Source organism: Corvus hawaiiensis, chromosome 26 (genome assembly GCF_020740725.1).
Source record: "Corvus hawaiiensis isolate bCorHaw1 chromosome 26, bCorHaw1.pri.cur, whole genome shotgun sequence".
In the NCBI taxonomy this organism is placed as follows: Eukaryota; Metazoa; Chordata; class Aves; order Passeriformes; family Corvidae; genus Corvus; species Corvus hawaiiensis.
Window position 1 is genome coordinate 44796189 of NC_063238.1, and position 12319 is coordinate 44808507.

At 49.9% G+C, this 12319-nt stretch overlaps 1 protein-coding gene across 3 annotated transcripts in view; it reads left to right on the forward strand.

The window, feature by feature from the left end:
- ARHGAP39 (Rho GTPase activating protein 39) overlaps positions 1-12319 on the forward strand; it is a 108478-nt gene that overhangs the window by 50838 nt on the left and 45321 nt on the right. The window contains exon 1 of one of the 3 annotated variants that reach the window (XM_048286202.1): positions 2250-2284. The exons of the other annotated variants lie outside the window; for them this stretch is intronic. Coding sequence (XP_048142159.1) covers positions 2265-2284 — 20 coding nt within the window. The 5' untranslated portion in view covers positions 2250-2264. Of the gene's footprint in view, positions 1-2249; positions 2285-12319 lie in introns of those variants that run through there. 3 annotated transcript variants of the gene reach the window in all.

Consider the following 12319-nt stretch of genomic DNA (forward strand, 5'->3'; position numbering starts at 1 on the left):
TCAGCTGAGGGGGAAATCTGGGACTCAGAATGTTAAAGTTTAGGATTTTTGCTGGAAAGATCCTTAGGAAATGAAGATTCCAGCCCCGTTCCCTTCTCCACCGTGTGATTCCTCATGTCTTCATTTCACATTCCTTCTTTTTTCCTATTTCCTTACTTCTCCAGGGTTTTTTTTCCTTGCTTACCGTCCTTAATTCCATGTCTTGTAGCCAAAAAAATCGCCTCGGGATGATGCAGGATCCATTTAGGAACTTTGAAAGTCCTTTTTGGTCCAGCTTCCAGGTGGGAATTCCAGGCTCGCCGGCATGGCACAGCCCTTGCTGTTAGGATTTGGGATTATCCCAATAAAATACGGGAATTTAATGAAGCTGCAAAGATTTCAGCTTAATTTTCCGGCTTGTTTTCCTGTCATTCCCCACCTGACCAACAGCAAAGGAAAGGTGGATTGATGATTTTTACCTCGGATGGGCATCACTTGGGATGCAACCTGAGGAAAACCGGGAAGGGGGGTGTGGAGAAGCTTGGGAATGACTCGGGAAAAGCCAGAATGGATGCTCTGGCAGCTGCCCAAGCCGTCTGTCGGGTGGAGGGAGGGGGAGCTGGCCGACCTCCCCTCCGTGTGCTCCAAGATCCAGATAAAAACCCAGCACTGGAGCGTTTTCCAGACGGATCTGTTCCCGCTGGAAACGGAGCACAGCCGCTCCATCTGTCCCTGTGCTGGATAAACGAAAAAAGCGGGAATTCATCCGCAGCTTGTTCAGCTCCTTATCCCAAGCAAAAAAAATCTTCGGGATCGCTCCTCCCATTTTGTCTCCAGGGAATGTTGGGAAGAGTTTCCGGGAGACTGGAGGAGCGCCTCGCATTCCTGCACATTCCCACCCCGGGAAACTGTGGGATGCCCAGAGAATGGGTGAAATCCCAGGAATCCGAGCGGAATTGGCGCAATCGGAGCCGTCCATCTGGCTGGTTTTAGGAAAATGAGTTACTAAGTGGATTTAGGTAATTAAAAGTTGTTATCAATTAAGAGCTGAAGTGATAACGAGTCCTGCCACGGGGCCCTTCTTATCAGGGGCCTCCCAGGAATAGATCCAGGCCCACCAAGGATGGTGATGACATCGGTTTGGGGCCTTTTTAGTGGATCAAAGCTCAGGTTTTAGGATCAAAACCTCAGGTTTGGGATCAAAACCTCAACTTTGGGATCAAAACCTCAAATTTCAGGAGCAAAACCTCAGGTTTTAGGATCCAAACCTCAGGTTTTAGGATCAAAACATCAGGTTTGGGATCAAAACCTCAGGATTAGGATCCAAACTGCAGGTTTAGGATCCAAAACCTCAGGTTTTAGGATCAAAACCTCAAGTTTGGGATCAAAACCTCAAATTTCAGGAGCAAAACCTCAGGTTTTAGGATCCAAACCTCAGGTTTGGGATCCAAACCTCAGATGTGGGATCAAAACCTCAGGATTAGGATCCAAACTCCAGGTTTAGGATCCAAAACCTCAGGTTTGGGATCAAAACCTCAGGTTTTTGGGTTGAAACCTCAGGTTTAGGATCAAAACCTCAGATTTAGGATCAAAACCTCAGGTTTAGGATCAAAAACTCAGGTTTAGGATCCAAACCTCAGGATTAGGATCCAAACCTCAGATTTGGGATCAAAACCTCAGGATTAGGATCCAAACCTCAAGCTTGGGATCAAAACCTCAGGTTTAGGATCCAAACCTGAAATTTCAGGAGCAAAACCTCAGGTTTAGGATGAAAACCTCAGATTTTGGATCAAAACCTCAGATTTAGGATCAAAACCTCAGTTTTAGGATCCAAACCTCAGGATTAGGATTCAAACCTCAAGTTTGGGATCAAAACCTCAGGTTTAAGGATCCAAACCACAGGCTGAGGATCCGAACCCCGATTTTTGTATTCCAGAAGCATTTTCCTTCCACCTATAACACGGAATCGAGACTTGAGCACGCTTTGGGATTTTTTTCCAGTCATTGCCAACGCAATTCCCCACGAGCTGCCGATCCCCTCATGGGAAAAAAACATGGATATTCCAAAAAAAAAAAAAACCCCAAAGGCTTTTCTTGTGCTCCCAGCAGGAGCAAGGAATTACCCCAGGAGCTGCCACAGGGAAGGAGGAGCCACTGCCACTCCAGACCCGGAGCAGCCGCTGCGTTAATTTTCGGGGCGGCGCCGACGGAACCATCGGCTTTTGCTCCGGGAATGCTTTTCTCCGAGGGTGCCCAGCAGCACGCAGAGCCTGGAATAGCTCGGGATGAATGGAAAATCCAAGAGGTTGGAGGCCTCCGTGATTTTTTTCCCCCCTCTTTTGTATTTAATCCCGAATTAACGAACGTCGCTCTTTTATTGCCGGAATTTGGGGGAAGAGGAGGAGGAGGAACAAAAGCCCTGAGCCATGGATATCATTTTGGAATCAGCACGGAGCTTTTAACAAACCTGGTTGTGCCCAGCCCACTTCCAAACCCTGGAAAAAATGGGATTTAATGGCAGGTTTCCACGCTTTTTCTCGATTGGAATCCTCCGAAGGATTCGGATCCTTAGAGCGTTCAATGTTTTATGGGCCCCGTTGATTCCAGCGGCACTTTGGAATGGGATGGACACAAAATCTCCAGAAATGGGATCAACAGCTGGGATTGAGGGAGTGGCTCCTAGGAAAGCCCGAGGTTTCCTTGGGTTTTGGGGTGTGATGGATGCAGGAGGTTTAAGGGAAGTGGAACACCTGAGCCTCTCCTCTTGCTGCTCTCCAGAGGATCCCTTTGACTCTGGAATGTTTTGGTGTTCCCGCCGCACGGCTGGAGAATTCCTCTTTGACAAAAACAAGGTATTGCAGCATCCCAAATCCTCGCTGGAACGAGGATGGAGGGAAATACGGACAAGTCCTCCTGCTGCTGTAGGAACTGTTCCTTTCCTTCCTGGATCCGGGCTGGGCCATGAAGGGATGGGAGAGCAGCTCCAAGGAGAAGGACTTGGGGGTGTTGATGCATGAAAAACTGGACATGGCCCATCCATGTGCGCTCACATCCCAAAAATCCCCCATGTCCTGGGCTCATCCCATGGCCTGGGAAGCAAGGAATGGGGAATTTTTCCCCTCTGGGCTGCTCAGGTGAGATCCCACCTGGAATTCTGTTTCCAGCTCTGAGGTCCAACAGCAGAAGGATCTGGAGCTGCTGGAGCGAGTCCAGAGGAGGCCACGGAGATGCTGCAAGGGCTGGAGAGAGGCTGGGAGAGCTGGGAATGTCCAGCCTGGAGAAGGGAAGGATCCAGGGAGAGCTCAGAGCCCCTTCCAGGGTCTAAAGGGGCTCCAGGAGAGCTGGAGAGGGACTTGGGACAAGGGATGGAGGGACAGGACACAGGGAATGGCTTCCCACTGCCAGAGGGCAGGGATGGATGGGATATTGGGAAGGAATTCTTCCCTGTGAGGGTAGTGAGGGGCTGGAATGGAATTCCCAGAGAATCTGTGGCTGCCCCTGGATCCCTGGAAGTGTCCCAGGCCAGGTTGGATGAGGCTTGGAGCAACCTGGGATAGAGGAGGGTGTCCCTGCCCATGGAAGGGGGTGGAATTTCATGATCCCTAAGGTCATCCAACCCAAACCATTCCATGGCTCCCTGTGATGTCTGGGATGGGTTTATCCCATCTCCCACGGTCCTTGGCAGTTGTTCCCATGCCAAGTATCCCCAATTTTCCCGTTGGCCGACCCGACACCACCAGAAACATCGGAGAAAGGAGGAGGAGTGTAGGGGGTGAAACCAAATTTTTCCAGGCTGGAGACAGCACAGGAACAGCTCTAATCCTCCAAACGGGATTCCTGCCCACAAAACCCTCGGAAAAATGGGAATGAGGACCGACACACGGGAGCAGGAGTGTGTTGGGTCCAACTTCCACAGGCTGGACAATCTGGGAGCCTTCCCACTGGATTTTTCCTGCTTTTCTCCCTGCTGGAGCAGGCTGGGATAACACAACCACGTATGGATACCTTTGGATAGCGGAGATCTCTGGGGGCTCCTAACAAACAGAGCATGGAAAGGCTGGATCACCGGGATCTCCCCCAGGTTCCATGAGGAGCATCCAGGACCAGGGAATGGCTCTGCCCCTGCTTCAAGCAGCCCAGATGGTGCCTGAGCATTCCCGGAATGTCTTCCCAACCGTCGGATAACTGGAGTGGGGGAGAGCCTCTTCCAGATGGATCCGCTGCGGATTCCGAGAGGGCACCGCGTTAATGCCGGCGCTTAATGAGCTCCTCCAGCCCGGAGAGGAGGCTGGGAATGGATCCAAGTGTCCTCTCCGCCTAAAGGGGTGGTGGGGAAGGGAAAAGCAGGATTTTCCATGGAAAGGATGCACAGCTGCAGCATGGAGGGGTCTCCCCTTGGTCGTTTTCCAGGTTTTTGGCCACCAGGAATGGTGGGGAGATGTCCATCCTTGGACATTGGGGTGTTTGGATGCTGAGTGGGAGAATTCCAGGTTTCCTGTGCTTGGGGGAGGAAGGGAATGTGGGCCCCGGTGACCTCCAGATGCTTCCTAAAAGATGATAAAAACAGGGAAACGAGGTTATAAAAGCAGGGAAAAACGGTATTGGAGAACTGCGATTTCCCGTCTCCCATCTGGAATGAGGACTGAAAAATCGGAAAAGGGAGGGAGGGGGTGTTCTGGCCCTCCTGGAGGGGTTTTTGTGGGAAGGATGCTCTTTTCCCTCATTGCTACATTCTCATCCTAAATTCCTTCCTCCTTTTCCTGCTCTGGTGGGGACGCTGAGGTTTCCTTTTCTCCTGTGTTTAGGGAACTCTGGGAAGCTCCTGTTGCACAAATATCCAAGATTTTTAGTGAAAAATGAGCCTTCCTCATCCTCACTGCCCATCCAGTCCAAGTTTTGAGGAGTATCCTACGGGTGGGAGCCTCTGGAATCCACTCCTCCTGCCAGAGGAGCCTCTGGAAGCAGCAAATGCTCCCGCACCTGCCAAGTCACTCTCCCGTGGTGGGTTTGGGATGAGGTTTTGCTCTTTGGGAATTCCTTCTGGAATGTTCCTTCCAAGGAGTGGCGGAACATGGAAGTGTTTGGGTTCCTTGCGTGATTTTGGTGCCAAAGGAGCATTTTTAGGTGGAATGTTCTTTATTGGCGTCCCTGCTTTAGTTCCCAAAGTGAAATATCCACGTTTTAATCCATGGATTGCGGGGGGGGGGGGGGGGGGGGGAGGGGGGGGGGGGGGACATTTATTTATTTATTTCTGGCATTCCTTTTTTTTTTTTTGAATTTTCAGGGATATTTAGACCTGTTTGGAATTTTCCTCGGAGTTCATGAGCTGGTCTAGTCCTGGATTGGGTGTGTTTGAATTCCCTTTCAAAGTTTGGAATGAAGTCATTATTCCCTGTGGGAATCCTTGGAGTTCCAGGGAGGGTTTTTAGAGGGGTTTTTCTGCAGCATCCAGGGGGGAACTGGGATCCACTGGGATCCACTGGAACCAGTGAGGATGGATCCGTTGGTGGCTCCCAAAGCTCTGGATACAAACTCCAGGTGCTCCAAGTGTGGTTTAACAGCGGCACAAAATCATGGAATGGTTTGGGTGGGAAGGAACCTTAAAGATCACGGAATCCCATGGGTGGGGAAAACTTCCACCATCCCAGGTTGCTCCAAGCCTCATCCAACCTGGACTTGGACACTTCCAGGGATGGGGCAGCCACAGATTCTCTGGGAATTCCATTCCAGCCCCTCACTACCCTCACAGCCAAGAATTCCTTCCCAATATCCCAAATTCCCGATCAGTTTAAACCATTCCCTGTGTCCTGTCCCTCCATCCCTTACCCCAAGTCCCTCTCCTGGAGCCCCTTTAGGCACTGGAAGGGGCTCTGAGGTTTCCCTGGATCCTTCCCTTCTCCAGGCTGGACATTCCCAGCTCTCCCAGCTTCTCTCCAGCCCTTGCAGCATCTCCGTGGCCTCCTCTGGACTTGCTCCAGCAACTCCAGATCCTTCTGCTGTTGGACCTCAGAGCTGGATGCAGAATTCCAGGTGGGATCTCACCTGAGCAGCCCAGAGGGGGAGAATTCCCCCTTCTCCTGCTTCCTACAGCTCCAGCGGGAAGGTGTGGATGAATATTTCTCCAGGATGGGGGAGAAGGTTTGGGAGAAGGGCAAAGATGGGGAACATCCACCTTTTCCAGCTCCCTTTCCCTCCGCCTGTGGAGTGACAGATTCCACACCAACTGTGCTGAGCCCTCGGATCCCGCACCCGGGCACAAGTCACGCTGTCGGAGTGATTTATATCCACGGAACATATGGCCCGCTTTCCGTGCAGATAACAAGCGTTCCCTCCGTTTTCCCTCTGCTTTTCATCCCTGCTCACATTCGGAGGAACAATCCAGGCTTTTTCTTTGGTGCTTCACCCCTGGATTTGGGAGCGGAACAGGGAGTAGGGAAGCAGCGCAAACTCCAACAACCACACAGATCCCGTAATTTTCCTCCTACAAAGGATTGAGGGATTTTGTGGCTCCTCTCAGCAGTAGGGGGGGGAAGGTTCTTTTCCCAAATGGGATTTGCTGTCTGGAGCACCCGTCTTGGAGCTTGGAAGCACTCGATGTTTTCCAGCCTTATCTCCCAGTCCTAAAAATATCCCGGCGGCGCTGTCGGGAAGAGGGGGGGAGAGCTGCTTCCGTATTTTTCTCCCTATCGGAGCAGGACCGGGAGGTTATCGGATATTTAGGAGGTGACCTTGGGAAGGTCATCTCATCTTACACCTTCTAATTGCTCCCATCATCCCAGGGACGGTTTTTTTCAGGGATCAAATTCCACAGGGTGACGGCAACAGTTAAATGGAGTTGACGTCCTGGGAACAAGGATTCCTTGTTTTCATCCCAGGGGCTTGGCGTGACTCATCCCAAATCCTCATCCCTCCTCCTCCTCCTCCTCCTCCTCCTCCTCCTCCTCCTGGATTCCTCCCTCATCCCGATCCCAGCCGTGGTGGGGAATCAAATAACGACAGGTGGCCTCGGAATCACCTGCTCGCCAGCAGCTGCCGCTTCCCGAGGACAAGGGAAAACCATTCCAAAGCCCCAGCTCGGGATTTCCAAGGAATTCGACCCCCGGAGGAGCCGTGCCAATGTTTGCTGCGGCTCTGGCAAAGGAGGGAGGAGGAGGAATACTTTTCTCTCCGGGTCAGATTTGCTGCTCGTAGTTCTCTGCTGTTTTTCCGACCTCATTCCGTGGATGTTTCGGAGTTCAAAAAGCACGGGATGTGCTCTGAGCCTCGTTTTCCTCCGCTTGGGGTTGGGCTTAGCAAGGAAAACAAGTTTTTTCCAACTTTTTCCTCAGTGCTGCTTTTCCCTTAGGTTTGTTGTGGATTATTCCTTGTTTTCTGCCATTATCAAATATTCCCTTTTTCCTCCCAGTGATGTTTATCCTGGGAAATCTCAGGAAAGGCAGACTTGGAACTGGGATTTAAAGTTATTCCATTCTGGAATTTAAATTTAAGGATGTGTGTTCAGACCTTATTTTCCCTATGTTAAATCCATAAAATATCCACTTCCCATGCTCCGATACCACTTGAATTCCCAAAAAAAGGTGGATTTTTACTGCTTTGTTGGAATTTTTGTCCTTTTCCTGCTGTTTTCCAACCTCTGTGACATTGGGGATCCCACTTTTCCAATCCTCATCCACGCTTGAGCTTTTCCTCCATCCAGGCTCCACCTTTTTAAGTTTAAAGCTTTAAATTGAATCTTTTTCCCCTCAGGATTAGGATGAATTGAAATTTATGGAAATGAGGGTTTCCCAAAGGAGTTAAAAAACGGGCGTTTAAGGAAAGGGTGTTTTGGACATGTGGTGAGGAGGGTCGGGATTCAGCAGCTGCGACCGGAATTTTTCCCTGCTCCGCTCCGTCTCTGCCTCCCCGCAGCTGCCACTGACCCAAAAAGCCAAACTTGGCTTTTTTCCCCCCTTAAAAACCCCATCCGTAGGGAAAAATCAGGGATATCAGTCAGAGAATCATGGAATGGTTTGGGTGGGAAGGGAAAATCCCATCCACTCCCCCCAGACACCTTCCCCTACCCCAGGTTGCTCCAAACTGGCCTTGGACACTTCCAGGGATGGAGCAGCCACAGCTTCTCTGGGAATTCCAGTCCAGGGCCTCGCCCCCCTCGCAGCCAAGAATTCCTTCCCACTATCCCATTTTTCCCTGCCCTCTGGAATGGGAAGCCATTCCAGAGGCTGTATCCTGGTGATCCAAGGGAAACGGGGTAGAAATTGGGAATTAAATAAAAAACCGGTTTAGCTGAGCTGGGGTGATTCCTGCACATATCCCTCTCACAAGGCAGCAGCAAAACCACCAGGAATTTTGGGATAAGGAACATCCTTTCCAGTATTTTAATGGACTTTTCCGGGTGGGAGTTTTTGTGGTGTTTGATTTCCAGCTTCTGGCGTTTTCCTTTACACAGAATACAAAGTGAAGACACCTGAGATGGGCAGAATTCCTTTTTCTGTAGGAATTTTTGGGGCGGGGGGGTGTGGGTGGAACTTTCTTCTTTCAATTCTCATCACTCCAGGTTTTTCTCGGATTGCTCCAGGTTGTTGCTTGTTCCTGGGTTTTTGGCTTAGGGTTCAAAGCATTCCTCTGGATATTCCCTACTTCCAAAGAGCTTATTTGCATTAATAACCCATTAATCATCTTTTCCTCTGAAGATTCTGATTGGAAAAGCAAAATAAGATTAATTTGTTGCAGATTTTTAGGAAGTCTTTGAGTCAGTGTTGGCAAGTCCCACTCAGATAATCTTCACTCGGATTTCTGGAAACTTCAGGGCTGAAAATTTGGGATTTGGGAGCAAATTAGAGCTGATTTGAGGAGTGGGATTTCATGGAATGCCGCCATCCAAAATGATCCATCCTCAAGGTGGGAATCATCTGCTCCAGCTTCACCCAACCCCCACCTTGGTCCCACCTCGGAGGTTGGAAAACCAGCTCTTCCCATCCCAAAACTACCCCACAAATCCTGGGAATTTTTCTCCAGGAGGACAAGTCAATGGAAGGTGTCCTGGTTGTAAAGGCAGAATTTGGATCCATTGGTTTGGATCTGGTTTGGATGGAAATCCGTGAAGGCTTAGGACTTTATAAAAAAATCATGGATAATGGATCACAAAGTTCTCCTGGGACCGTGGATTTTCTGGGGGATCTCCAGTTCAGGAAGTTTCTTATCGATTAAAACACTCTGAGGTTTTTTTGGGAATGCTGTCCCAAAACCCTGGAGATGTTGGCACCCCCCAGCCCCTTCCCTGGGATCTCCACCTCCTCTTTCCCTCCCTATCCCATTCCATGGTGTCCTCCAGCTCCTCTCCCAGCATTCTGGGATGATAAACGACTCTTCCAGCTCCAGCCTGGTGCTGCAGCCTCTCCCACCCCTCGGCAAAAAGAATTTCCATCCTTCTGTCCTCACTCGCCCTCTTCCCTTTAACTCCAAACTTTTCCAGGGCTGATATCCCCAAGCCCTTGACCTCTCCGAGGTTTAATAAGGCAAGAGGCTAAAAAGTGATTAATTGGTGTCAGGAGAGATATCGGATCACAAAAGCCTCCGGATAAAATTCCGGAGCTCCTTTGAGAGGCTGGAGGTTGAATCCAAGCGAATTCGCTGCTTTCATGTGGATCCTCAATTCATCCCGGGCTGTTTGTGTTATCAGCTCTCTGGCAGCTTCCTAGATTCCTTTTTTTTCCTCGGAGTTTCAAGGAGATAACGCGCAGCTGACGCCAGCGCTGTGAAGTTTGGATTGGGAGCGTCGAAAAGTGGCCAAACGTGCTCCGATAAGACAGAAAAAAATCCATCCTTTCCTCTTTCTGAAGCTGCTCTTTGAAGCCTCCGGGGGTTTTTTGGGAGTCTTATCCCTGTGTCCTCCAGGCCAGAAGGGATGGGACGATGCCAAAGGCATGGATGCCAAGTGGGATATTGGGAGATGGAGGGGTAGGAATGTTTTTTGTGGCTTCGTTCCATTCTCCACAGCAAAAATTCCTCCAAAAAAGGGGAAAACCACTCAGGGCAGAGCAGGGTGATCCTTGCCTGCTCCTGGGGATTTCCTAACCTTGGAATATCCCATTTAAAAGCTCTTGTCCTCCTTGAACTCGTCTAATTCTCCTTTGAACCTATTTATGGGATTTGGCTGCGTTGCCAAATTCCACGGCTTAATTAGGAGCTATGGAAAGTCATTTCCTGGAGTTGTCTTTTAAACTCTGGAGCAACCAATTAAAGGGGGAAAAAAAAGTGTGGAGTCATTCCCGGCTCCTCTGCTCTGCAGTGCTTTTTAGGAATAATGGGAAAATTGGGTTTTCACACCTCTGAAATTGTCGTTGGTTGTTTTTAAGGCTCCTTTGGGAATTCTTTCCTGTGAGGGTGGGATTCCCAGAGAAGTTGTCGATGCCCCATCCCTGGAAGTGTCCAAGGGCAGGTTGGACAGGGATTGGAGCAAGCTGGGACAGTGGAAGGTGTGCCTGCCCACGGAATGCGGTTGGAATGAGATGGTCTTGAAGGTCCCTTCAAACCCAAACCATTCCATGATTTGTGGGGATCAATCTCATCCCAAATCTCAGAGATTTTGATTCCCAGTGGAAATGAGGGCATGGCAGCAGGGACGGGATTTTGGATTTCATGGAATATCACGATTTGGGAGCCTTCGGATGGTGCTTGATCCAACGCTGGGGAACATCAGATTCCCTCTTGGATTCCATCTCCTGATTCCCCGGCAGAATCAGCTGATGGCGGCACATGGAAATGCTCATTTTCCATGGATTTCCTCACAGGGAAGATATAATTCCATGAATTCCATTTGTAGCCACCCTCTGTTGCTTGAGCACCTTTGCAAAGGAACCAAAGCTCAAGCGAGGCCTCTGCAATTCCCAGATCCGTCGGAATATCAATATTTAAAAGCCAGATATTTATCCAGATATTTATTCCTTCGGGAAGCAGCTGGCAAGAGCTGCAATTCCAAGCTGGCAGAGAAATCCGGGAGGTTCATCCCTATGCAAAAAATTCCTCCTCCTCGGTTTGGCTCCCAAAAGTGCTGAGGAAGAGCTTGGCCAGCCGGGAGCACACTGGGAGCTTTCCCAGAGCACATTCCAAGCCCTGGCACATCCCAAGACATGTTATCCCGGTTTAACCGGAGCCGGGAATTACTCCGGGGGTATCATTTGGGGTGCAAATCATTCCTGGGTTGCAAATCCCAGGGCTGTATCTCCAGCAAATCAAAGGAGGAAGTTGAGAGCTGACGCGGTCGGATCCATCGGGCCGTGTTATCCCCACATTCCACCTCTTCCAGAGCAGCTGGATGAGCAGGAATATCCCAGATTTGGATCTCTGGTGGTCTGTAGATAAAAAAATGATCTTCAGGGTCCTACCAGTCATTTTTAGCTGTTAAATTCCCTCCGGACAATTAAATATCCGATGGTTTTCCAGTCATCGCCGTCAATGGCAAAGGGAATGGTTGGGATGGTGCAGGGTGGAACAAAAGGTCTTGAGATGCCTTCAACTCCCTCCCCCTTCCCCCATGGAGCAGGAAAAAAGACCCTCAAAGTCCTTGGAATGGTGGTGGAAAGAGAAAGGACCTGCTTATGTCAAGGTTGGGAATTTGAAACGAAAAATGGGGAGATTCAGTTGGATATTGGGAAGGAATTTGGTTACAGTGACGGTAGGTGAGGTCCTGGAATGGAATTCCCAGAAAAGCTGTGGCTGCCTCATCTCTGGAAGTGTCCAAGGCCAGGTTGGAGCAACCTGGGATAGGGAAAGGTGTCACTACCCACATCCAGATGGGCTTTAAGGTCCCTTCCAACCCAAACCATTCCATGGATCCCTGAAACTCAACGGTTCAATGGTGTTAAACTGGGAATCATCATTCCCAGGCTTCTCCCATCATTCCCATCTTTTCCCAGACAAGTGGCTTGGGTTCCCCGGTTCTCCCTCATTTCTTCCAGTCCCTGAACTCAGCCACTGAAGGATGTGAAGAAAAAGAATTCCAGGCTTCCATTTCTTCCTAGAATGCCTCTTCCGTTCACTTTGTTCCCAGAAAAAAAAGCTGGAAGTGACAACCTTGGGGGCACGAGTTTCATCTTCTCCTCCATGTCTTTCCAAGGCTTTGGTCACTCTGAATTTGGATCCCAAAATATATTCCGGAGCAGGAATTTTTCAGACTGACAGAGGGCAGCGTTAGGTGGGATATCGGGAAGGAATTCTGCCCTGTGAGGGTGGTGAGACCCTGGAATGGAATTCCCAGAGAACCTGGGGCTGCCCCAAGAGGATGGAGCAGCTCTAATTAAGGTGATTTTCCCTTAATTAATGATGCCCCTTCCCTTTTCAA